We start from the raw sequence: 25,796 nt of genomic DNA, 5'->3' as shown, positions 1-25,796 counted from the left end.
CTCATGTGTAAAAAGAGGGTAATAATAGGACCTACCTCATGGGGTTGTAGTGAAGGTCAGAGAGTCAGTGTGTGTAGAGTGCTTGGAACAGTGCCTGACACGTAGTAAGCACTCAGTAAATGCTGGCTTTTACCAGGCCAGAGGTGACACAAAGGAGAGGGCTGACTGAATCCAGCGGGCTTCCCTGGATTTTCCTTTTACTTCTATGTGATTGGTCACTTCTGGAGAATGAACCTCTTGCTTACTTTAAGCCCTGTGCTTAGCCAGGAAAGCTGTGGCCCCTCTCCCCAGAAGAAGGTCCTGCTCACTCCCACACTGTGCTTCCTGCAGTTTCAGGGGCTTCACTGACCACCCCCTTGGAGCCGTGCTGTGGTCCCCTGGGGTTGGGAGCCCTCGAGATGGAGGGCTCAGCCCCGCCTCTCAGGGTCAGAGAACCTCTGCCCATTCCCACTGCTGCCCTTGCTTTGGGGTTTGATTCCAGCTGCCAACTGCTCTCTATCTTGTTGGTTTGCAGGCCCTTCTCTGCCCCCTGGTGGTTCTGGCTCAGCCTGACTGGCATTAATCTGGCTGGTGCTTTAGGGGTCAAGTTTGTTGGCCTCTTTATCATCGTGCAAGTGGGGTGGAACACCATTTCAGACCTTTGGCACCTGTTTGGAGACCTCAGTCTTTCACTGGTGAGAACCCAAGTGTTTGTAGAAATGTCTTTCCTCCCTAGTATTGCTCACAGAGCTGGTGGCCTTTCTCCGCCTCTGCTGTAGGCAGTGGAGTGGCTGTGTTCGGGGCCTGAGGTGGGCTGGATCCTGCCGCCCTCTGTAGGCAGCACAAGAGCAGGAAGCGGGCCATTGCTGAGAGGCTGGAGAGGTGTAAAAAAGGGAGAGGATGGACTGACATCCTTGGAATTCTCTTGCAGTGTTCGTTTCTGTGTTGTTTTTAAAATGCTCTACAAACTACCCAGTCAGGGAATTCTGTCCACCTGGGTTCATGCCAAATATATGGCAGATACTGACTGCATGGGACCTTAGGTAAAATGGTGGGATGACTTTCTGAATTTACAACTTTCTTTTCCTGATCCAGGGTCTCCAGATTTGGAGGCCAGTAAGGGCCTTTAGGGGTTATTACACTATTGTTTATTAAGAGCTGATTTTATGCCAGGCACTATGCACAATGCTTTACCTTCATATGTCATTTACTTCTCATAACAGTCCTGTGAGGTAGGTAGTTATTACCCTTTCTTTACAAATGAGGAAACTGAGACCTCAAGAGGTAATAACTTTCCCAGGGTCATATAAATAATAAAAGGTAGATCTAGGATTCAGACTTAAGGGAGGCTGACTCCAGGCCTGAACTTCTTTGCTATAATGCATCTCCATCACCTCTGAACCAGAGTCCCAGCAAGTTCATTTTTTCATTCAGAAGATATAGACAGACCATCCACTGAGTGTGAAACACAGAATATGCAGATGAATAAAACAAAGATTCCTGCCCACTAGAGACAATGGAGAGAGAGAAATAAGTAAACAGGCAATTACAACCCAGCCAGCAAGTGCTGTGAGAGCAGAGGACGGCACCAGCCCAGTCTCAGGTGATCCAGGAGGGCTTCTGGGAGGCAGCTGAGGCCTGAAGTTAAGATAAGGAGCAGTTGTCCATGTGATGAGTGGGGCTGGCACAGTACAGGGAGCATGGGAAAGTACAAGGATTTCAGTGGGACTGGGATGTAGAGGGGACTAATGAGTGATGATGCTGGAGATGCAGGCAACGCTTTGTCAGCAGCACAGTGACAGCCTGGGGTCCTGGGTGAGGGCCTGAACAGGCAGCATTGGGCTTGCCCAAGTTCAGTCCCCTGGAGTGCTTGGGTGGTAGGGTGTTATGGAAAGGCTTAGGGTTTCCACATATTCTTCTTTCTTTTTGGCCATTAGTGTTTTAATTTTTTATGATATGACTTATTTATAAAAACTTACATATTATGCACATATAAGGTATAAGGAATGCCCAGCACCCCACCCTGGCTCTGTTTGCAGGTGACTGTGGGAAAACACCTGACTGCTCGCATCCTGTGCCTCATAGTGCTACCCCTGGCTCTCTACACGGCCACTTATGCTGTTCATTTCATGGTGCTGAATAAAAGGTACAGCAGCGTCTTCCCCGCCTCTAGCGGCTGGTCTTTTCTTATCTCTAAGCCTGTGGATAAGCCATGTGATTTCCTGGGTCTGTGGTTGGGATGATAGGAGGGAGACCCAGGTTCTTCTTCCTGTTTATTTCTTCCTATGTTCTATCTTTTGGGTATCCAGAGGACTCAGAAAGGCCAGCACGCCGACCTGAAGGAAGAGGAGAATTTCCTAATAGCCAAATTGCCCCTTACCCCTAAACAAAGTTCCCTGTGCTGAGCAGGGATGGGCCGCCGTGAGGCTGTGCAGTTGGAGCGAGGATAAGAACGCCAGCAGCAGCTCCCACTTCACAAGTGGCTACTAAGTGTCAGGAACTGTGTTCAGCATTTTGTGCTCATTATCTCATTTAATCATAACCATTTTGATTTAAAAAAATTTTTTTTTTAAAAATCTTTCAAAAAATCTTCTTTTGATTTTTTTTAAATCCTCAATTTATAAATGAGGAACTGAGGTTAAACAGAGTTAGGTACTTCTGAAGGTCACCTGGCTAGTAAGTGGCTGAGCTGGGATTTGGACCCCAGTTTCTCTGACTCCATCACTCGTGTCTGTCCCCCGATACCACAGTACCACTCTGCTTGTACCTCTTTTAAACTAACTGCACAGAGCAGGGTTTCTAGGAAATCACAGGTTCACTCCATTAACTTGGCTCTCTTCTGCTCCTCCTTTCCCCACAGTGGTCCTGGTGATGGCTTCTTCAGTTCTGCCTTCCAGGCCCGGCTTTCAGGAAACAACCTTCACAATGCTTCCATCCCTGAATGTGAGTGTCTCTTCGGCCTTTACGGAGGTAGAAAGGCAGAAGGGTTTCCTGGGAGTTCAGTTGGAAAGCATGTGTATGATAGCTTGAGTTTTTTTAGCCTGTAGATGACAAAGTGGGAGAAAGATCCAGTTTGAGTGGTATGAGCACTCAAGAGAGGAAGTCGGGACACAGGGAGTGCAGAGGAAGACGTCCTGAGCTACAAGCTCTTTGACCCTGAAGAAGAACTCTCCATTGTGGCTGTGGAAGCATCCAGGCCTGCTCTGTGGGAAGGCCAACCAGAGAGAATCTGGTGAAAGAGCAAGGCCCTTCAGGGCTCATAGTCAATTTCTACCACAGTATTCTATGACTCACATCCATTCACTTATTCACAAATAGTAACTGAGCAAGTGTTAGCCACATTGGAGGCTGTGGATGGATGCCTTCCAGAGTATGGAGTCCGGTTTAGAGGATGTCTACCTGATATGACCACGTGTGTTAAGTATATAAGGAGGGGACACAGAGCTATGAGAACCGAAGGATGTGAGAGATCACTCCTGTCAGGAGGTTGGAGGGATCAAGGGACATAGAGTAAGTTGCCTTGGACTCAGGCCCTGGAAGAATGGGTAGATTTCAACAGATGGAGAGGGAGGAGAGGGCGTATTGAGCAGCAGGGACAGCATGATCAAAGCCAAGAACTGGGCAAAACCTAAGGCACAGTGTATATACAGAGAAGTGCTGGAAATAAGGTTGAAAAGATAGGTTGGGCCCAGGTTATGAGTGTTTGAAAAGTTTGGATGAGGTGTTTGACTACATTAAACAGACAGTAGAGACCCATTGGAGGTCTTTGAGCTGGGAGGAGGCCAGAAAAGCTGTGCTGTAGGGAGATGACACTGGTCGCAAAGTATAGGATGGCTAGGGCTGGGTGGGATTGGAGGCTGGGGTGTCCTCTGGGAAGCTACTGCAGGGACTTGAGTTGGGCATGGTGGTAGCAGCCACAGGGAAAAGGAAACTGGCACATACAAGGAGATTGGACATGGAAAGAGAGGAAGAAAGATGTCACTGAGGACTTGAGCCCAGTCGCTGAAGGCTTGCCTTTCCTGGAGGCAAGCACTATGTATTTTAGCCTCCCTACTGCCTTGCATGGTGACTAGAACACAGTGGGCCTTCCAAGACCATGGAAAGAATGAGAAATAGGAAAGCCGGTGAGAAATTTGGTTTTGAAAGGCAGATACTGAGTTCTGCATTTGAGAGGTTGACTTTCGGATGCTTGGGGAAATCTGTGTAATGGAGCCAATAGGCTTGTGGCTGATGCTTTCAAAGGAGGAACCAGCTGAGTAAAGTGGTAATTAATGCTGTGGCAGTGGCTGTGATCTGTAAGGAAACTGTAGAAAGAGAAAGAGGACAGGGCTGAGGTGAGGTCACTGGGGAATGCAGGAGGAAGGGGGTAGAGGAGGAACAGTCCATGAGGCAGTGTGGAGTTGAGAAAGGGGAACAGAGAGCCTTTCAAGAAGCAAAGGTGGTCAGCAGTGTGCAGGGCTGCATATGTTGGCCTGCGTGAGAACTTAGAAAAATGGAGCTGTGGAGTTTAGCAAATTCCTACTCGTTATTTAAAATGCCTGGCTCAGCTCTGATCTCTCCCGTCAAGCCAGACTCTTCTTACTCTTTGGGCGAGAATTCATCTTACCCTGCTCTGGGCTCCCACCATGTCACACATTGTCACACCTTTGCTGGAGCGTTTGCCCACTGTGCTGTGCTCATGAGTGTGTGAAGCCGTCTTCCCCAAGACTGGGCTCTGCTGGGGCTCTAACCAGGCCTCCTCCACCTTTGGATCCACTGTGTAATTGATACAGTGTGTTGACCAAATGAATGAACAGAGGAAGACAGAGGAAGATCGCTGGTGGACCTGTTTCAGTGGAGTCGGGGATGGCTGGGCAGTCAGTTTATGGGGGCTTGAGAAGAGGGGCAGTAATAAGGAACAGAGGCTCCTCAGTAACCCAGGGCCTGCAAGAGGAGGGGATGCTCTTGGGTAAGCTATTTACTCGGGTGGTTTTGTTTTTTTAAATTTCATGTAAAAAAACCCCAAACACCATTGAATGGTTACTTCATATGGTGCTAGATTCAAAAGGCACAAAAGGATGTATAGTGAAAAGTTTATAGTCTGTTATAACATCACATCTTGGAGAGTATTCCAGATGAAGACATAAAATGCTTCTTCCTTCTTTATTCCATTGAGTGTACATATAGACTTTGACTGAAGGACAAGTTGTTGCTAATCTTTTGCTATTATAAACAATGCTTTGATAATAACATTGTTAGTACCCAGCTTCTTCTGAAGTCCTTGGGAGGGAGCGGGGCGCAGGGCATAAGTGAGACCCCGTAGTGGACTCCCTCTTGAGTAGGCTCCTTTGGAGTGAGAAGGCCACTGTGCCTGTTGCTTTAGGATCCCTGGGCCCAGTGGAGTCTGTTGGAGCGTTAGTGAGTCCTGTGGCTTCCGAGGCCCCTACCAGGCAGGGGCAGCCTCTAGCACTGTGCCAGCTCCCACCCTCCACTGTCTTCCTTCCCCCCAGACCTGGCCTATGGCTCTGTGATCACTGTGAAGAACCTGCGGATGGCCATCGGCTATCTCCACTCCCACAGGCACCTCTACCCCGAGGGCATTGGTGCCCGCCAGCAGCAGGTCAGTGAGCCTCTGTGCACCTGTACTGGAGCAGCACCAGACTGGTCGCCATGACAGAACTCACCATTCTCTTTCCTGCCTCCTGTCCTTTGCCCGCACTGTTTCTGCTGCTTGAAACATTCTTCCTCCTCCTGCACGCTTCTCTTTCTTCTGGCTAACTCCTGCTTCTTTAGGCTTCAGCTTAGGTGTCCCCTGTGACCACCATGACTCACCTCTACCTAGTGCCGGGTTAGGTGTCTCGTATGAGGGGCTTCCCCGGCACCCTTTGCAAGCCTGTGTGGCAACCGTTTTCACATCAAGTTGTGAGTGCTTCCCTCCTCCTGTCTCTTTGCTATTTGATTGCTAGCTCCTGGAAGGCTCCGCTGCCTAGCACAGTGCCTTGCATGAAGGGGATGATGAGTAGAGTGTAGTGGTTATAAACACAGACCTGACAACCAGACTAGACTGTCTGATTCCATTAGAGTATGACTCCTTAAACTTTCTGTACTTCAGTATTCTCATCTTTAAATTGGGGAAAATAAATAGTACCTCTCTCGATCCTAGGGTTGTTGTGAGAATTAAATGAGATAATACGTGTAAAGTGGACATTGAAAGGTTAGCCATGAGTGTTATCTGAATGAGTAAGCGACGCTGTATCAGTGTGCATGTTAAGGAGCTTTAGGTGTGGCTGTGGTAGATGGTACCCGAGAGAGAGAAACAGGATGTTGGAGAGGTTGGTGGGGCCAGATTGTGGAGTGGCCTCACATGTTACAGTAGATTTGACTTCATTCTGTAGATACTGGGGAGGCATTGAAGGTTATTAAGGAACGGCAAGATGCGATTAGATTTCTAGTTTGGAAAGATAGCTCCAGTAGGAGTGTGATGGATTGACAAGAGAAACAGACTGGAGGCAAGGACCCAGATAGGAGGCAATAATCATGACAGAGGATGGGGAATGGAGGCAAAGACCATGGGGATAGAGGTGGGAATTGATTCAGGAAACACTGCATAGGTCGCATGTCAGGGCCTGAGAACTGATGGATGTCAGGGATGAGCTAAGTCCAGGTGTATAGTTTGGAGGTCAAGGTGTATGTGTGATAATGCTGTGTCACCATAATCAGAAATGGAGGAGGCAGAATGGCTCTGGAGATGAGAGAGTTTCCTTTGCGTATTTTAGGTCTGGGGCTTCTCTCAGGAGAGAGGTGTGTGTGTAGCATATGGGTGTTAGTGACACAGTGGGATGGTGACATTGCCCAGAAAGGGTGTGCAGGGGGAGGAGGGCCAGTGAAGGAACCCTGAGGAGGAGCAACATGTAAGGCAGTGTTAAAGGCGCTCAGAGTGGTGCTGTAGAAGAGGCTGAGAAGGAGGGCGTGAACAGGGAGGCTGGAGGAGAGCTGGAGGGGATTCTCCAGGAGGAGGAGATGGGCAGCGGTTCAAGGGCCACAAGACCTCAGAGAAGGTGAGGACTGAGAAAGAGGCCTGTGGACGGCGACAGAGGAGCCCTGCAACTCTGACCAGGATAGTTTCCTCGGAGTGGGGAGGGCAGAAGTCTCAGAGGCAGGGAGTTGAGAAGTAATGAGGGATGAGGAAGTGGAGGGCACAGGGCAGGCTCTTGTTCTGAGAAGCTTGGAAGGGAAGTTTCTCTTCTTGCAAAATGATCAATATCTTAACTTTGCCAGAAATTTTGCTTCTCAAAACACTTCATTATTATTTCCTAGTTTCCTAGAAAGTTGACGCAGAGTATTGGGTTTTAGTATCAATTTCTCATTCTTGATTCTCCACTTATCTCTCGCTCAGCGGTTCTCAGCCCTGGCTGCACTTTAGAATCCCCTGGAGAGCTTTTAAAAAGTTCTGATGCCTCAGCTCCACCCCAGAGGTTCTGACCTAATTATCTAGGATGGGGCCCATGCAGTGTGCATTTTTGTTTTGGTTTTAAGGTCTCCGGAAGAGTCTAAGGTATAACCAGGGCAGAAAACCATAGCTAGGCCTTCCATGGCGATACCTTGCTACAGGTGTCATGTAGAAGATAAAGTTAGAGACGTGGTGACAGGAACATCTACACTATGCAAAGGGCGAGAAGGGCCAAGTTCTGAAAGGCTCTGTTAAGCTTGCAGCCCCCGTGTGGAGGCATGAAACCATGATGGTACTGTAGAGAGAGCTCACTGGGCCAAGGCATAGAAGTGTCTGGCTTTGTCATTGGCTGAGCCACTGAGCCTTTCTCAGCCGCTCTCCTCCTCTGTAAATTGAGGGGATTGGATTAAATAACCTCTAGTGGCCTTCCTTGCCCTGTCATTTAATGTCTTGTCAACAACTCTAGGTCTTGATTTTTAAATGTTTTTAAAGCATAACGTTTATAAAATAAAATTAGAAAACATAGAAAAGTATAAAAAAGAAAACAAAAGCTACACGTAATCCCAGAAGATCAATGTTTATGCACATAGTTTGATGGACAACATCCTGTTGTAATAGGATACCTATGTTCCTAGGAGACCTCATGTTATAAAAAACTCTGCTCTAAAAACAAATGTTTTAATGGGAAAAAGAGGCCATGGACTACACTCAAAATAAAGAAGTAATTTTTCTTATAGGAATTTTAATAATACTGATTTTTGTAAAAAAAAAAAAAAAGCAAAACCCAAAATACAGAGTACACGCACGAGCACCACAAAACCTTAACTTCTTTGAGCAAATCCAAGCTGGGTGGACTATATGTAGCTTTTGTTCAAGAGTGTGCACTTAATTTCTCTATGGCTCCCAAAACTTTTTAGCTTCTTGTATATTCTTAATACCATTATCCCTCTTTTTTTTCTGAAAAAACAAAAGCCGCTGAAACAAAGCAGCCACAATACATGTGTACTTCTTTTCCTAAATGCTAAGTCCAAATCTCTTTGCAAGTAAATCAGTCATGTTTTGTCCGATTGGAGTTATAAAACTCACATCGTAAGAGAAATGCCTCTATTTCTGTTGTTTCTGCGTATTTATGTACTTGTTTACATAACTGGCATAATTGTATATGTCTCTATCCTGGGAGCATTGATTGTGGTTCGCTGCCTGGGGTTGAATTCTGTCTCTCCAGCTGGTAAGCTGTGTGACCTTGAGCAAATTACTTAACCTCGGTTTCTTTGTAAGTAGGGTGAGGGTGAGCACAGTACATACGCATAAAGAGAAGATTTGCCCAGCGCTTAGAACAGTGCCCAGTGATTAGAACAGTATGTGGCGATAAATGGTAGCTATTTTTAGCGTCAGCATTTTATAAGCCTTATCCTGTGCTGGTGAAAAAAGCTCTGAAGCATTTCCTGTGGCTGTGTAGTATTCTGTCCTGTGGGCATACCATCATGTTAACTTCCTCTATTCTTGGACGTTTATACTGTTCCCAGGCTTTTGCTGTTAGATTAATTGCGGCATTACATGCATGTGCATGTGCACATACACACATATAATTTTAAAAAATAAGTGTTTACAAAATCGCCATGGGCTAAAAACTTTAGGCTTCTAGGACCAGATATTTATGGATCTTTTTAGTTTCATTTGACCACATTCTAGAAAATATAATAGCATGAATTTTTCGTTTAGAAAGTTTGAGGCATGGTCTTAATTACTTTTTAAAATGAACTCTTTGTGTGCTGGAGTCTGTTCCCCAGGGTATTGTGGTTCCTCCCTCTAGGAGGCTGGAACTTTAAAGCAAGATGCAGAGAGATACAAAGAGACAAATCAAAAAGGCTCACGTGGGAAAAGACCTTTAAATGTGGAAGGAAGGAGAGAGTTTCGCTCACTGTGCAACTTCTGAGCCCCACTGGGAAACACGGGCTCTCGGGTTGGTGGCTGGGGATTCTGAACGAGGCTTAGCAATATTGGTTTGCTGTTGATTGTCCTGTGGCCGGCTGTGCTGATAGTGATGGTGTCCTCCTCTCCTCTCCTCCTTCTCCTCATCCCCACCCAGGTCACCACCTATTTGCATAAGGACTACAACAACCTGTGGATTATCAAGAAACATAATACAAACTCAGGTAATGTGGTAGGGAACTGATGCTTCTTGTGTTGTTACCTACTTTGAGCCCTCCTTAACGTTTCTCATGCCTCCCCAAGAATGCTACTGTGATGGGCTTTCCTGAGCAGTCTTTGACAGCATCTTTACTGATCTCAGTTACCTTCAACAGTTATTTATTGAGCGCCTACTATGTTCCAAGCACTGTTGTCAGCCTAGGAGATAAGCAATGAGCAAGACAGATAAGATCTCGCTCTTGGAGCTGTCCTTTTGAAGCCAGAGAGCAGGGCCAAGGCTCAGACTTAATCCAGAAGAGGTTACCTGAACATGCTGCCAGGGGCTGGTGAGTGGCCCCAACTGAGGCTGCTGAGGGCAGCCCCATGGCAGCTGCTCTCATTGCTAATTTAGAGCATACCAAGCCTCGCAGACCTCAGCATATGGTGCAGCTCAAGTTGTCTTGAAATGCAGAGTGCTACATTCACCCCGGGACTGGGGCAGTCAGTTATAGATGTGAGGGCCTGCCAGCCCTGTGGCTGGGCTTGTCTAGGCTGGGGCCTGGGACCTCACTTGGTGCCTGCTGGTCTGCCCCTGACTGGCCGGGCAAGGCTGCTCTGAAGCACACCTCTCAGGCTCTCAGGGCTTTACCACATAGGCTATATTCGGATCTTCCTTTCTTTGGTCAGACAGCTAGCTACCTGCAAGCTGTGCCTTCTGCTGCAGCTGAGAAGAGGACAGAAAGCATCTCCTGCTCACCTTCTGAGCCCCTGCTGATTGTCCTCTGCCACAGGTATTCCCTGTGACTCCTCAGCAAACACCACCTGGCTCAGTCTGTCTCGAGTCAGCTGCTCCTAAGCCTTTATGGGGAAGTGGGCAACTGCTCATCTAAATTCACCTTCTTTGTTCCTTTCCCCAGCTCCTTTCATTGCTGTGGTTTTTAGACTAGAAATGTGGCATACACAACCACTGTCTCTGTATCCTACTTCTCAGTAATATACAGGATGACACCATTGATCAGGGTCTCTTTCTATACTTTTATAATACTGGTGTTGATTGTGTTTTGATCCAACAGGCCAAACATAGTGGTCTATCACAATGAGGGGTTGTAAGGGAAGACCCGCTTTACTTCTGAAGTCATGTGGGCATGGACCAAATCTTTCAACATCTCTGGTCTGTTATTCCATTGTGGCTTCTTGGTTAATGTGGTTACATTTCACCCACACAACTAAGGATTGGTGTGAAGGCAGATAGCTACAAGCACTTGAGAAGTGGGAACTGTATAGACTAAGGTATTTGTGTTTTTGATGGTTATAAACACCCCTCCCCCTCAAATCCATGTGAAATAAAACTTCCCTCCCCATTGACTTATGTGGTTTGTCATCTTGCTGATTAATCTTTTTAAGAGACCTTGAAAGCCAACATAGTTATGGGCATCTCTACAGCTGAGCTATCTAATTCTCTTGAGAGCCGGTGATTTGTGCTGGCAAATTTCTCTTTCCTGACCTTGAGTTTTAGCCTCTCACTGTTTGGGATGGAAATTTGCAAGGATCCTTCTGTGTTGCTATTATTACTGCTGATTCCTTTTCCATTGTCATCACCTTTCTAGATCCTGATTGGTCTTCTAGATGATACGGAAGTAGTCCTTTCATTTCATCATTTTCTTCGCCTCACACATAGCAGGTGTATGGCCAGACACAAGATAATCACTAGCAAAATGCACAAGGTTTACCATTCAGTTTTTGGGAGAGCTGGGCAACTGGTCGTTTGCATGGAGTTAATCTTTCGAAGACTGTATTTTCACTACTGAATGGAAAATCTTATTATTTGGCTTCCCAGCTTAAAAATCCTCCAGTGGGGGCTTCAGTGACTGTCAGATAAAGGCCACGTTTCCTAGCCTGGCATCCACAGTCTGGCCCCACTTGTTCACATCCTCATCTATCCCACTCTCCTTCCTGCTCCCCGACCTTAACCATACGAAACCGCTTGCCATTGATCACATGAGTTTTGTTCTTTCATATCTCTGTGCCTTTCCCCGACTAGTTCACCTGACAAGATTCTCCCCCTCCTCTAAGAGTCTTTTCAAGACACCCTTCTCTAATCCTGAGACAGTTGGGGGCCCTTTCTCTTTGGTGTCACAGTACTCTGTCGGGGCCTCTAGTACATACCACATTGTACGATAACTCTTTACCTGTAGGCCCTCAATTCATAGTAGCCTAATGAGGGAATGATTTCAGATATCAATGTTCATTTCTTCTTGGCAGATCCCCTCGACCCTTCTTTCCCAGTGGAATTTGTAAGACATGGAGACATTATTCGACTGGAACACAAAGAGTAAGTGAATTTTCTGTTTGGGATAAATGAGTGATGGGCACCAGAGGTAGGGAGTTCTTTAAAGATGGAAACAAACAAAAGTCCGATTTGCATGAGGCTCTAGTAAATGGAACCAGACTGCTGTGCTAGACATATTTAAGTTGTCCTTAGTCTTTTATTTGGCATTTTATCTCTAGGAGTGAATATGATTTGAACTTATTCATGTTTAGAGGGTGTATGATATTGAGAACCAGGCAGATCCATCGACTCTGACCCTAAACGTGGCCCTAAGGTGAATTGGCTGAAGAAAATGGATCCTAAAGATTACAGGGCTATCTTAAAGATTATGACTCCAACTTTGGAGGAACTAAGGTGATTGACAGTGGAAGGAATTGTGAAATTACTTAAATAAAAATTTATTGACTTAAAAAAAAATACTGCTGTGCTAGAATGGGAGAAGTATCTCGTGCAGCCTGATGAGATGAGCAGGCCGGCCTCTGCGGCCTCGTTTGGCCTTGGGGAACTTTGAACGTGGAAGGGACCTTTCAGTTTCCCTTTTCCTAGAGGAAAAAAGAAAAAATTTGAGTTGCCCAAAGCTGCTTCTGAAGTGGCTGCCTTTAGGAAGATGACGGAGTCTCTTTCTGAGAATATGGCAAGCTAGTTTATTTAACCAGTGTTCTCACTGAAAATATCTAAAATGCTGGAATAATATAAAAACATCTTCTTGAAAACATAAAAAAACTTACAGTAAGGAGTTACGAGACCGAAGTACCTTTCACTTACTCTAAGTGAAAGGGGGACTCCCGAGAAATAAGTGGGGCGCTGCAGCCGCTTTTGCCTTGATCCCACAATCTGGAGTTTTGACAGCCTCTTGCGAGAAGGAATTTTAAAATCAAAGCTCTAGGCTTACCCAAAGTGGTCAATTTATTAAATGATTCTTCCCCCAAATTTGGAACCCCAGAAGACTTGTGGTAAGGATAAATCTGCCCTATCCACCTGTGTCTGGGTGACGCTACTTTGGGACAGAGCAGAGTGTGTGTGGGAGGGCTTGGGCAGGGGGCGGGGTGGGTGAGGGGACCATCTCTGCCTCCTGAGAAGTTGTAACTACCAGTTGATCCTCACATGGATCTGCAGCCCAAATTCATTTCACCTGGATAGTCTCCAAATCTTCAAGCCGTGAACTTAAATGAATGTGATCACAGACCAGTAATGTTGCCTAGGTGCCTGGCTAAAAGCAAATGAAAATCCTCTTTGGGAAAGACGTTGTCATCCTTTCCCATAAGTAGTTTTTCAGTGACAGTGAATAGTACACAGTAAAAAATAACTAAGCACACAAGGAAATAGGGTACCATGTGCAAAAACGAACAGGAACAATAGCAGAAGCAGCCCTAAAAAATTTCATATACTAGAATTATCAGATACAGATTTTTTTTAAAGCAGGGGTTATATATATAGAAAAGCTATGAGCAGTGGTTTTTTCTAGTTGGTAGGATTATGGATAATTTAAATTTTTATTTTATTATTAACTTTATTTTATTAATAAAAAATTATGTATTTTATTTTTTGCAAATTTTTACAATGAAATTTACTTCTTATTATGGATAAAAGTAAGGATTATTATAAAAAGCACGAAGTAAATAAAAGCTAAATTAAACCCCCACAGATCCCCACTTTATAAAACTGGTGATGGGAATAGAAAGAATAAATGGGAGGGAGGAGGTTTCCCTATCTTAGGCATAGAGTAGAGATTACAAATTTTAAATTTCTTCTCCTCAAACCTACCTTACAAGGCAGGCAAGCTAAGTGCTTCAAAGCCACCAAACGTGTTGTCACACCTCCCCCAACCTGAAGTTAGTTAGCCCCTTTCTTGGCATGGAGTCCAGTATCTTACTGTCTGCCCCTCCTGGTTTGGGCAATTCTCCAATTCTCTGGATATTTCTTGTGAGTAAATAGGCAAGAAGTTCCTGATATGTTGGACTTAATAGCTCAGATTCTAATTGTTCTTATCCTAACAGATGATTCTGAATATCCTTGGAAAAAGAAGAAACATTGCACATCTGTTTTCTTCAGGATAATGGCGCTTCTCTCTTTTAACTTCCAGGACTTCTCGGAACTTGCACAGTCACTATCATGAGGCCCCCCTGACACGGAAGCACTATCAGGTCACTGGCTATGGCATAGTAAGTGAGCAACTGGAGTGTGAGCAGGATGTAAAAAATTGTGGGGCCTCGCCTAGGGCCTTGTGGAACACGTGGTGGAACACATTCTCCCCCAAATTCTGGAATGTTCCTAAGAATTGGAGGCTGCACAGGAACTCTCTTAACATTTGGGAACTTTTTGGCCAGGCTTGCTGTGGGAAAAGCAGCCTGTGAAGTCTGTTTGTCTCCATCTCTCTCCTCTCATAATAGCCATGCCATTTTTATATTCTGACACTTAATAAATGTCAAATATGAATACTATTTGGGTTCCTTTTAAAATCACGTTGGGCATAGAAGCCAAAGATCCACAATATGACCCCGGATGAATATATAAGTTTATTCTTTGCCAGATCCCAAATTCTCATTGGCTTTATTTTTAAGGATTACTTCCCTGATCTGCAGACGGATGTTAACCACATTGCTTTTGGATTTTTACTCCCTTGGGGTGATGCACTTAATAGAAGAAGCTCTGTGAGTCTTATGGCTTGGGGAATAATTTGAAAACAAAAACAACTGGTCGGCAACTAGACCTATGACTATGAATTACGTTCCCCTCCAGGGGCCTTGGTGCATCAGTAAACATTCTGAATTCCTTTAGACGGACTTCCCAACCCTCTTTCTATTGCTTGTCTCATAGTATGCTAGAACCAAGACTCTGAACTTCATCTTTTTCTTGTGGGCATCTCTCGAGGCGAATTAGACACAACTGTCTTAATTTCCAAATTATAATATCCAGACCAGACCTTTCTGGCTTAGATGAGTGAGTGTCCAGATGGCCAAGGCAATGGATGCAAATGGCCCAGATCTATTTCTGTGGGCTCACGATGGTGTCTTGAGTTTGGTCTACAGGCAGAAACATCTATTTAGGATTTAAACTCTAGTCCTATGAAGTAAAGAATTGGACTTCAGATTCCAGGAGTTATACTACTTTTCTTAGTTGTAACAGTGAGTGCTGGGGCAATGTGCATCACTTGGAATATTTCTATGGCCCTCTTGTTCCCTTTCCCACCTCAACATTGAGGCCAATTTGGTCTTTGACCTGTGTAATGTGGTGACATCTGAAAGGGTGCACCATCTTCCTTTTCTGACACATCTTCTCTAAAGTCGTCTTACTTTCTTTGTATTTTTTTTCTTGATTTATGTGGCAGAATGGGACAGGGGACTCAAATGATTTCTGGCGGATTGAGGTTGTAAACAGAAAATTTGGAAACCGGATCAAAGTGCTGAGAAGTCGGATTCGCTTCATCCATCTGGTCACAGGTTGTGTCCTGGGCTCTTCAGGAAAAGTCCTGCCCAAGTGGTGAGTCTCTGGGGTTTTGATGTCCCAATCGAGGCTCATGTTTTCCTTTCACGCTACAAGGAATATACCAAAGCTTCCATTTCCCAGTTGTCAATGTTCACCTCATGTTGCTTATTTTTGGTGGTAGAAGGAAGGAGAAAAGGTATCAGGTGTGTTATAGAGCACCGAGCTCCACACCTCCTTTGCTTTTTATGTGTTTTGATAGTTGAACATTCATTCATCTGGCTTGTGATAACTCTCTGGATCTATGTATCTTTCTAAAATGGGAATACTGTAAGCCAGACTACTCCCAGGATAGTCGTGGAATAGAAAAGTGTGAAATTGAAAAAAGCGCGGCCACTGGGTTGAAAAGAGAGGGGCTCCATGGATTTAAGAGCAGTTGACAGTGCTACTCTCTGGTGGGTTTCAGGTCTTCTGAGAGACATCTGTCACTTTTCACAGGGGCTGGGAGCAGTTGGAAGTTACATGCACTCCATACCTGAAGGAGACCCTCAACTCCATCTGGAATGTGGAGGACCATATCAATCCCAAATGTGAGTGAGGTCACTTCCTGGGCTGGCTCTGAAGGGAAACATTTATAAGTGACTCTTATCTTAGAAAAATAAACCTTTATAGACTCTGCTGCCACTTTGTCTTATTGTTGCCATTTTCTTCCCTTTTTAAACCTGATCTCGTCATATGAGTTGTCTCTATAGGTAGCTCCTCCTTCTTCCCGTCCACTTAACCTTCCATTCACCCTCTCCCTAAAGGGACCAATGACCTCACTCGGGGCCAGAGCTAGTGCCTGTTCTCATTTTCCTTACCTCTCACTGGATTTGACTCTTCTCCTCCTTGCTGCCTGTAGTGCAGGTCCATCTGTCTCATCTCCTTCTGGGCTCTTCTATCCCCTGCACCATAGGCACCTCCCCACCTCAAGACTTAGAGGCTTATGTCCCCACATAGAGCTCCTCCCCTCCCCACATCCAGCCAACACTTTTACAGAAGGTGACGGCCACAGCCCTTGATCTGATCCCCGTGTCTGTACTCCCAGGCTCCAAATTGACATTTCCACTTTAGTGTCATCTTCAACTCAGTGAGTCTTTGGGTTTGTTCTCTGTCCTCCTAAACTACCCCTTTCAAGCTTCTGCTTGATTTCTCCTCTCTGTGCTTCCAATTTCATTCGTTTTACCACCTAATTCACAAACCAACTAATTAATTGACTAATTAAACAACTCTTTACTGACTGTGATGGGAACCATGCGGGGCCCTGGGGATATATTGGTGAATGAGATAGACTTGTTCCCTGTCCTCACAGACCTCTGCCCAGCAGGGAAGAGCAGGGAGCCAGGACTGCAAGGAAGGGTGACTGTACCGAGAGCCTTGGCAGCAGGGGGCGGGCCTCATTGTCTGTTACCTTGTATGTATCAGAGTGCCTGATGAGTGCTTCCTGCAAGCTGGATGAGGGGTCAAGCCCTGGGCCACGCTTTCTTCTGCCTCCTCAACAGCCACCTACTTGTTAGTTGGTAGTCGGCTTGTGGGGAAGGCTGCACTCAGACTCTGGCAGCAGTGTGCACGGCCACGAGAGAGAATGTGTGATGAAAGTTTTCTCTTCTGTCATTGCTTTTTCTAGTGCCAAACATCAGCCTGGATGTGCTGCAGCCCAGTTTTCCTGAGATCTTGCTGGAGTCCCACATGGTGATGATCCGGGTACTGTGGCACCCTCCCATTTGGTGGCTTCTCTAAGAGCTCTTGGCTATCCACGAATGTGGATCACAAATCAGTAGCCATGGTATAGATCCACTGCCCCCTTGTGGAGGACTCTGAAAGTGTTTTCACTTACTGGTTGACTTGATCTTCAAAGGCATTTCCCTTATCACAGAATGATGATGATGATGATGATAACAGCGATGATACCAGGGAACACTTCCGTAGCTCTTATGTGCCAGGCACCACTCTAAGCACTGTACCTTTATTCACTTATTTGAAACTTATTACAATCCTACAGGGGTTATTGTTCCTGGTTTACAGATGAGGGAATGGAGGCACAGAGAGGGTAAGAAACTTGCCCAAGGTCACACAGCTAAATGTAAGAGGTGGATCCAGGCTTCAAAGCCAGGCTTGCAGGCTTTCAGAGTCAGTGCTAGTTACCACTACGATCCTCTGCTTTTAAGTGAGTCTCATCTGTTCAAGTGGCAGAGCCCCTGAAAATCAGAGTGCTCTTGGTTGAAGATCATAAGGCATTGACAGTTCATTCCATCATATGAAATCAGGATCAATTAGGATGAATAGTGCATTTGAGCGTGTTGTTTATGTGCAGCATAAAATCTGAACCATGAGCCCACTCCTGTTCCCAGAAAGAAGCACACTGTGTAGGGGGCGTGGTTTATTCTTTGTAGGTTCCCTAAGACTCATCATCTGTACTCTATCATTAGTAGCTGGCGGCAGTCGTTGCATCAAAGGTTTAAGACCAGTTGAGAGAGGAAATCTTTAAATTGAGAAAATTCCACCTACCAGCTGAAATTTTACCCTGTGAATTGGAGAAACTCTGCTGCAGTTTTGATGTTAGGGGGACCCTTCCCTCTGGTTTAAGGAAAGCCAGCGTTCTGCAGGAAGCACGTTTAAGGATCGCTGTGTCTGAAGCCAGGTCTGTGGTGCTCACTCTGCCCGCGGGGTGCAGAGCGGGGCGGCAGTCAGGATGTCCCCTGCTGAGCCACTGTCACGTGGACTGCCCTGCAAGTGACTGTGTAAGCAGCACTCGGTAAATACAGTTGACTTATTTCACCAGATTAAATTAAGAAATTCAAATTTTGTCATTTCTGCACATTGAGAGGTGATGAGTTGACATTAAACAGTCTCTGGGTCACTTCTTCTCTGACTCTCTGCTTGTAGCTGTCAGTGTGTCCTGATGGCGCAGCTCTTTTGAATATGTGCCTGTCAGTCAAAATATCATTCTGGGTCTCAGTAGGATTTTAAGACTAAATCTAAATAGTCTCATTTCTTCTTTCTGTCATTGTCTAAGAGGTAGAGTCAAGAAAGAAAAGGGACATAAGGGACCTTTCTTATTCAACTGATGTAGAGTAAGGATGGGGAGAAAGATCAAAATAGCCTAGATGACAGAAAACGCAGGGGAGAGGGCTTTTCTGCTTGCTGAGTGGAGGGCCTCAGTCCCGGGCGGAGAAGGCCGCTGTCCCTGGTAAGGTTAGCTGGAACAGGCTCACTCTAGATTTTATGCATAGAGAACAATGTGCATGCAGATACCTATAACGGTTTCAGATTTTTCCTCCTTTCTGTTTCTTGGTTTAGGAAAGGAGCTGGATTTCTCAGAGTTTAGTGTGGTGAATAGGATGCCCTTTTTTACAGCTCTCGCTGGAGTCCCTGAGTTTGGGACTGAACTGTGCTGGTTTAAAGGAATTGATTTCCCTCAGCAGCTGCTCTGGGGTCCAGAATGATTCCTTCTTTTTTCTGAGGCCCATCAGATGGCCATAGTGATTCAAGGGCTGTGCAGCTGGCCCCTTTGGGCCTGACACCCCCTCTGACTCTTTTGACCTTGAAGAAGCAACCCAGCCACCATTGGGAGGCCTGCAAGTGATTCCCAACCCCTCAAGAAGTTGGATTAATAGGGCACTGGGTGGTGGTTCACTGAACCAGACCTTCTGGATCTTTCTTGGGTGGTTCTCAACGGAGGGCGATTTTGCCTCCCAGCAGATATTTGGTAATGTCTGGAGTTGTTTTGGGCTGGCATAACTGAGGGGTATGGGTGCCCCTGGCATCTAGTGAGTAGAGACCAGGGATGCTAAATGTCCTACACTATACAAGACAGCCCCACGCCAGAGACTTTTCTAGCCCGGAATGTCGGTAGTGCCAAGGTGGAGAGACCCCCCTCTCCCTCAGAGCACCCCGCTCCTCCTCTCGGGAGATGCCGTCTCAGCTTGTCCTGATGAGGTGACGCCAGGCCTCGTGATTGGTATCCAGGATCCTGATCCCTTTCCTTCTTGCTTTGGCGAAGGCCTGATCTTGTGTGGAGACAGGTTGTTGGATAACCTTGGCTGCTGGATTAAAGGGGCTGAGTCTGGCTCTTCAGGCTAAAGTGTGCATTCTCAGCCGTGTGCTGTCACTCCCAGCGGGTAAAATGTGTTCTTGGAGTGCAAAAAATCCTTAACTTTTTAATGTGTAACACATAGATGTTCGTACAGTATTTAAGCAGATTTACAGTATAGCTATGGTATTACAATGTCATAGAAATGCTAGGACAAACAGTCTAAGAAGTCTTGGGAAGAGGGGAAGAATGAAAAGAAGTTGAGAAACACTAGGCTAAAGTAACTTTTTCCAAGTCCAGGAACTCATTAGAGTTTCTGGTCTTCTGTTTGAAATTGGCCTTCTGAGAGAACAAATAAGGCAGCCCTGATTTTATATCCCCTACCAACGCCCTCGACCCCCTATCCTTCTTCTGGAAGATGGGTGTATGTTCTGTGCTGATAGGAAACACTCTGTCCTTCCTCTTTCTCGCCAGCATGGAGGACTGTACCTGGTGGAAACGGAGGCTTGCTCGCGGGGAGCAGTAAGGTAGCTGTGTAAGCAGGTGGACAGTGGCTGAGGATGAGCACCTGCTGCTTCCCAGCGAGGGAGGCACAGGACGGGGTTTCTCTCAACACTTGGCCATATATCAGAGATACCTGTGCCCCGCATTTCTGCCAGCCCTCCAGATCTCGGTCGTGACTAGCTTTTCCTTGCCACCTTCCTGCAGGGGAACAATGGCCTCAAACCCAAGGACAACGAGTTTACGTCCAAACCCTGGCACTGGCCTATCAACTATCAGGTAGGGCCCAAGGCTGGAGCTCCTCCCAGGAAATGGAGCCAAGAAAGAGACCCTGAGACTTGGTGGAGATGGGTTGTGCTGGGGTGACAGGGTGCGGCCTTGCCTAGCACGGGGTGGCCAGAGACGGGGCTCTGTTTTCTGCCCTGATTCTGACCCAGCCTTCCCAGGGAGCCCGCACAGAATTTGCACATTCTGAGCATCCTGTCCAGGCTCCCGTCGGTGAAGGATAAGCAGTCTTCTGCCCCCGGCACATGTGTGGCTGGATGAGCTGGGCCCTGGATCAGCAGGTGTCCTCTGCTCCCCAGGGCCTGCGCTTCTCAGGGATCAATGACACGGACTTCCGAGTGTACCTGCTCGGCAACCCGGTGAGTGCCCCGCGCATCCCGGTTTGGGCCCTCGGGCCGTGCCTGTGGAGCCGCTTTCCTCTCACCTCCTGTTCTCCTTTCCACGCAGGTGGTTTGGTGGCTGAATCTCTTGAGCATTGCACTATACCTGCTCTCAGGGAGCATCATTGCTGTAGCCATGCAGAGAGGGGCACGTCTGCCTCCAGAGGTTGAAGGTCAGGCCTTGGTCTCCCTCCCCTGACCGTGCAGCTGGCAGGGGTCAGCACTCAGGGGGCCTGCCTGCTGAGGGGCTGTCCTTTGCCTTCACCCCCTGCTCTTTCCATTCTCCTTTGCTTTTTAAAGCTCACAGTCACCAAATGCCCAGGGCTGTGTTAAACCCTACGTCCTCCCAACAAGCCTATAGGGGAGGGATTATTACTCCTATTTTATGGATTCGAAACAAAGGCACAAAGAGGTTAAGAAACTTGTCCCAGGACATCTACTAGTAACTTACAGAGCTGCGGTTCCAGCCCGAGCAGTCTGACTTCAGAGTCTTCACTTTTCACCTCTGTGCTCTATGCAGAGCTGCCCTTCTGTTCTCTTCTGCTCCCTCCTTGTTCCATGGCCTTCTCCTCTACTGGGGTAGGGAGGAGCCCCCAGGGCATGGTCTGTGGGTTCCCATCCTATGCTGCCTCTGGTGACTTTAGCTGCCAGGCCATGGACCACAGCATCTGAGACATTCACACAGGCTCTCTTTGCCTCTGCAGCCCTTGTCTGAACAGCCTTAGTCCCAGACCCCCTCTCTCCCACCTCCATCCTCATCTCTGCCTCTCCCGTCTCACCTCACCTCACCTCTGCCCTGTCTGGCACTGCAAAGATCTGAGTGGCAGCAAAGATGTGGGGGATGGAGGGGAGGGGGGAAGCTGTCTGTAGGGTGTGCAGGATTTGGGGTTCTTTAGAGGCTGGGCTGCCTCCTGCTGTGTTTGATGCCCCTGCCATGGGTGCCAAGGCCTCACTGGGTCGGGGAGTGATCAGGCCTCTGGAGAGGCAGTTGCTCCTTTCTTCTGCCAGCTGCTGTCGGGTTGTTCAGCTTGGTTCACCTGAGGGAAGGAAGGACCAATAAGGGCATGTGGCTTATTCAAGTCACATGGAGCTGGACTAGACCCCAGGATCTCTGCCCCTCCCTGTCTGCTGACTGGGGCTGTGCTGCTTGGGCCCCAGGGCTGTCCCAGGTCCTGCTGCGAGGAGGTGGTCAGCTCCTGCTTGGCTGGATGCTCCATTACTTCCCATTTTTCCTGATGGGCCGCATCCTCTACTTCCACCATTACTTCCCAGCCATGCTTTTCTCCAGCATGTTGACAGGTCAGTGATGCCCATGTGGACTTGGGTGATAAGGGTGGGGAGGGGGAGGAGGAAGAGGCATCATGGAGCAGCCATGCTAAGAGTGAATCTCTGCTCCCCTGACCTGGGGTGGCTCCTTTCTGCTGCATCGCCAGAAGTCATCCTCTGGCAGACTGGTGCTAGGTGTCTCTCCGATTTCCGCCAGGTGTTCTGTGGGACACTCTCCTGCGGCTCTGTGCCTGGAGCCTGGCCTCCTCTTCCCTGGCCAGGGGCATCCACACGGTGGGAATCATGAGCCTGCTCCTGGGAGCTGCCTACAGGTGAGCATGCCCTACACCTTGCAGTGCTGCCTCCCACCCCCAACCCTGATGCCTCAGCCCGGAGTGTGTCTTACAATCCCCTGGGATGCTTTTAAAAGCATACTGGTGCCTGGGCCCCATCTGAGGAGCTTCTGATTCAGTTGAGCCCAGTTTGGGCTCCATTAGGCACAGTTTTCAGAGCTCCCCAGGTGACCGTAATGTGTAGCAGATGGGAGAAGCTAGGGGCTAACTCTGTGTTCTTTCCTCTTGCCCAGTATTTGTGCCATCCCAGCACACTTGGAAGGGAAGGGCGCCCCTCTTCAGTCACAGTCGCTCTCTGCCGAAACAGCTCTCTGTGGGGTGAGGGAGAGGGCGGGTAGAGGGGCGTGGCGGGGAGTGTGGTGTGGCTCAGAACTGGAAGGGGGCCCGTTGTTTGGAACCTGCTTCTCCTCTCCCCATCTTCTTGTCAATCTTGCGGATCCCCTATTGAGAATCACTGGCCTTTAGGGGCCAGGGGGCAACATAAAAGCATGAACAGGGAATGATGGCACCTGTGACCTGAGAGCGCTTCCCATTTTAACAAATACTCTGGGCCAAACAGTCCATGACCAGACCCCTGGACTCGTCTCTCTCCTGGGCCTCTTGGGAAGAGCACTTGTCTTGTTGTCATTGTCAGCATCTGCTAAGCTCTCAGACTACAGTGTGCCGAGATGGCGAACTCGGACAGACGTGGTGGTGAACAGGAATGGGTCTGGTGGGTGGAGAAGATCTGATGAGCTCCAGCAGGAGGAGCTGCGTTTCAAAGATCCATTGGGCCCCTTGCCTCCGCTGAGGCCCTGGGATGCCAATGGCCTCCTCTGGCTTCTCTCTCACAGCTTCTACCTCTTCCACCCTCTGGCTTATGGGATGGTTGGTCCCCTAGCCCAGGACCCCCGAAGTCCAATGGCAGGACTAAGGTGGCTGGAATCGTGGGACTTTTAAGGCCGCTGCCAGGACTCCAGCCTGAATCCAGGAACTTTCTGGGGACATCTAGCTGTGGAGCCAGTCCCTGGACTCTCCCAGCTGTGGAGGAAGCTGCCTGAGGAGCCTGAGGAATTCTGCTGCCTGCCAGGACCAAGCTCTGGGAGCATACCCGGAATTTAACACAACACTGGAGAGTCACGGCTCTGTCTGCCGAGATTCCACTGCTGGGGATGGCTCAGCAACAGAGGACAGCATCTCTCAGGCCCATTTCCCCGAGTGTGCAACATAAGGGAGGATGAGTGTGTGAGAGCGTGTGTGAGTGGGTGGGAGTATGAGGGTACATTTGTCCATACACCTGTGGAATATCGACCGTGGCTGTGGACAGCTGAGTGTCATAAACTCTAAGAAATAGTCCAGGGCTACAGTAGTATTTTCTGGTATTTTTTTCACACTGGATTTGGTTTGTAAGTAAGCTCCATCAAAAATTCTCTGACCTCCAAGAGGGCTACGATTGCTGACCTCACCTTGGGATATCACTGAGGGCAGAGCCCATGGGACTGGCAGAGCTGTGTGCCCTCCTTCCCACAAATAAACAAATAGAGCTGAGCACCCCGGAGCGGGAGGGCGGGTCTCCCAGCTGCTTCCCCATGTGGCTGCTGCTGGCAAGTCTCTTCTGGCAGCAGGTGGCTGGACTTCCTGCCTGCAATGTGCACAGGGGACCGGGCTCCAGGGCAAGGTGGCCGAGAACTCACCAGCCCTTGGCTCGCCCTGCTCGGCCCTTGGTTCCTCGCTCTCTGAGAATGTCACATCATGAGAGTGACGGGAGGAGTGGCGTCCTATCCTTGGCTGCTCTGTGTTCCCGGGCCCTGCGTGCCAGAGGTGGTTTCTCACTGCCCATCCCTTTCCCTTTGCATCCAGCCTGATGTGAGGATGGGACAGATGCATTCTCCTGATGGCTGGGAGAGTCTTTGGGGCCCCTTTCTTAGCACTTGAGGTAGATGTGCGGCAGAGCAGGGGTCTGTGTGGTGCTGGGCTGGGGTCCCAGTGGGGTGCTGGGGCGTGGACTGCTCCTGCCAGTCTGGGCTCATGTTCCTGTCACTTGCTAGGCATTCCCCATTTTTGCTTCTCTAGTCCTTCCCTTCTGATACTCCCTGTCACGCCATTTCATTTTCCTTTCTCTGTGTCACTGTTCTGCCAATCTCTTTTTCCCCAGAGACCCAGAGCATCTGGAAATGCATCAGCTTCTACTCTCTACCACCTTGAAGCCCAAACAAGAGGCTCAGAACTGTTCCTTTCACTTCCTCCCCAAATGAAAGGGATTAAGAAAACCCTTGGGTCAGACCCAGACCAACCCAAGGCCCGCCCTTCAGCTGGCCTCCCTCCTCCCAATGCATGACAAAATATTTATTTTGTCTCGGAGGACTGTGATGCTTCAGGGTTAATGATGAATCTCTGCCACACTGCATCTTCTCTCCTCTGTAGCCCACACCAACTCTTGACAGGGTCAGAGCTCTTTACAGCATCTTCGGGAGGCGGTTGCCACGGAGACTAGAAATTGGTCCCAGGGACAGGCTGTGCTACCTACTGGGTGGTGAGGAGGGAAGCTTCTGGCCATGCTTGGATGTTCAGACCTACCATCATTAATGTTAATAGAGGAAATGCAGCAATGTCAAAAGCAAGGCAGGTTTGTTAATTAGATCTGGGGCCTGATGACCTCCTCTCCCCGGGCTACAGTCCTTTTGACTTCCCCCAGCAGGAAGCGCTGCCTGTGTGCTGAGTCTGGGCTGCTTGCTTTAATTGCATTTCTGGAAGGGAAGGAAAGCCGGGATGGAGAAGCTCTGCTCACCCCTTCCATCCCGCCGCTTTCCCTCCCCTCCGCCCCATAGGCAGAGTTGGTTTCTTCTGAGCTGGGTGGGGGCGGCCATCTGGGTGGGCTCTCCTGCAGGTAGAATGCAGGAATCTGTGCTTGGCTCTGAGCAAAGAGCAATGGCCCACAATGACACCCAGGAGGTGGCTGATGTTCCCTTGTGCCTTCTTATTTCTTAATAGGATCTTGTTGGAAGGGAGGAGCTCTGAAGGAGACAGAAGGACTGCCACTCTGAGGGTGAGGAAGGCGAAAGCTCAGCCAGCTTTCTGCCCCTCCCGCCCTCTTAATTGGCCACCCTGGGGACCAAGGGTTCCTCTGTCTCTTCCACTGCTCTCCAAGGATGGGAGAATTTTCTGTCCACTTCCCCCTCTTCCTCCCTGCCTAGACTGGCAGACACTTCTCTGGGGACAAGGCTACATGGGTTGATGCAGCTTCCAGTGCTCAGATTCTGTTGTTGGGAGATGCTGGGGAGAGGGGCTGGTGTGGTGCTCTGAAAATGGACTCCAGCCCCCAGGACCTGGCAGAAATGTGACATGCCCCACACATGTGCTGGTGGAGAAAGAAGACATTTGTTAGCCCAACCTCCAGACAGCTTCTTGAGCCACATTTTATATTAAAAAAAAATTTCCACAGATAATCAGAGGCCATTTACTTTTGTAATAAATAGCTCTTATTTTCAATGCTGTGTTGTTCTTTTTGTACTTAATTGAATCTGACTTGCCCTCTGGCTCCCAGAAAGAAGAGGAGAATGTTTTGACTGCTAGAACCTTCCCATTGTGTCTGAGTCTGAGGCCATTCTAATCCCAGCAGAGGCCCTGGGCTGCGCAGGTGCGCCTGATCACCGGGGGGCATGGGGCCCTC

General features: G+C 48.1%; 1 protein-coding gene across 1 annotated transcript in view; it reads left to right on the top strand.

The window, feature by feature from the left end:
- Nucleotides 1–25,615, top strand: part of POMT2 (protein O-mannosyltransferase 2) — a 43,218-nt gene extending 17,603 nt beyond the window's left edge. The window contains exons 6-21 of the mRNA XM_014840901.3: nt 515–674; nt 2,019–2,125; nt 2,840–2,922; nt 5,469–5,578; nt 9,498–9,564; nt 11,801–11,870; nt 13,951–14,029; nt 15,196–15,347; nt 15,789–15,880; nt 16,957–17,033; nt 20,071–20,142; nt 20,448–20,507; nt 20,596–20,701; nt 21,687–21,827; nt 22,012–22,126; nt 22,981–25,615. Coding sequence (XP_014696387.2) covers nt 515–674; nt 2,019–2,125; nt 2,840–2,922; nt 5,469–5,578; nt 9,498–9,564; nt 11,801–11,870; nt 13,951–14,029; nt 15,196–15,347; nt 15,789–15,880; nt 16,957–17,033; nt 20,071–20,142; nt 20,448–20,507; nt 20,596–20,701; nt 21,687–21,827; nt 22,012–22,126; nt 22,981–23,086 — 1,597 coding nt within the window. The 3' untranslated portion in view covers nt 23,087–25,615. The remainder of the gene's footprint in view (nt 1–514; nt 675–2,018; nt 2,126–2,839; nt 2,923–5,468; nt 5,579–9,497; nt 9,565–11,800; nt 11,871–13,950; nt 14,030–15,195; nt 15,348–15,788; nt 15,881–16,956; nt 17,034–20,070; nt 20,143–20,447; nt 20,508–20,595; nt 20,702–21,686; nt 21,828–22,011; nt 22,127–22,980) is intronic.
- Nucleotides 25,616–25,796: the final 181 nt, after the last annotated feature.

The sequence above is a fragment of the Equus asinus genome, chromosome 7 (assembly GCF_041296235.1).
Source record: "Equus asinus isolate D_3611 breed Donkey chromosome 7, EquAss-T2T_v2, whole genome shotgun sequence".
NCBI lineage: Eukaryota > Metazoa > Chordata > Mammalia > Perissodactyla > Equidae > Equus > Equus asinus.
This window is presented reverse-complemented; position numbering and strand designations above follow the sequence as displayed.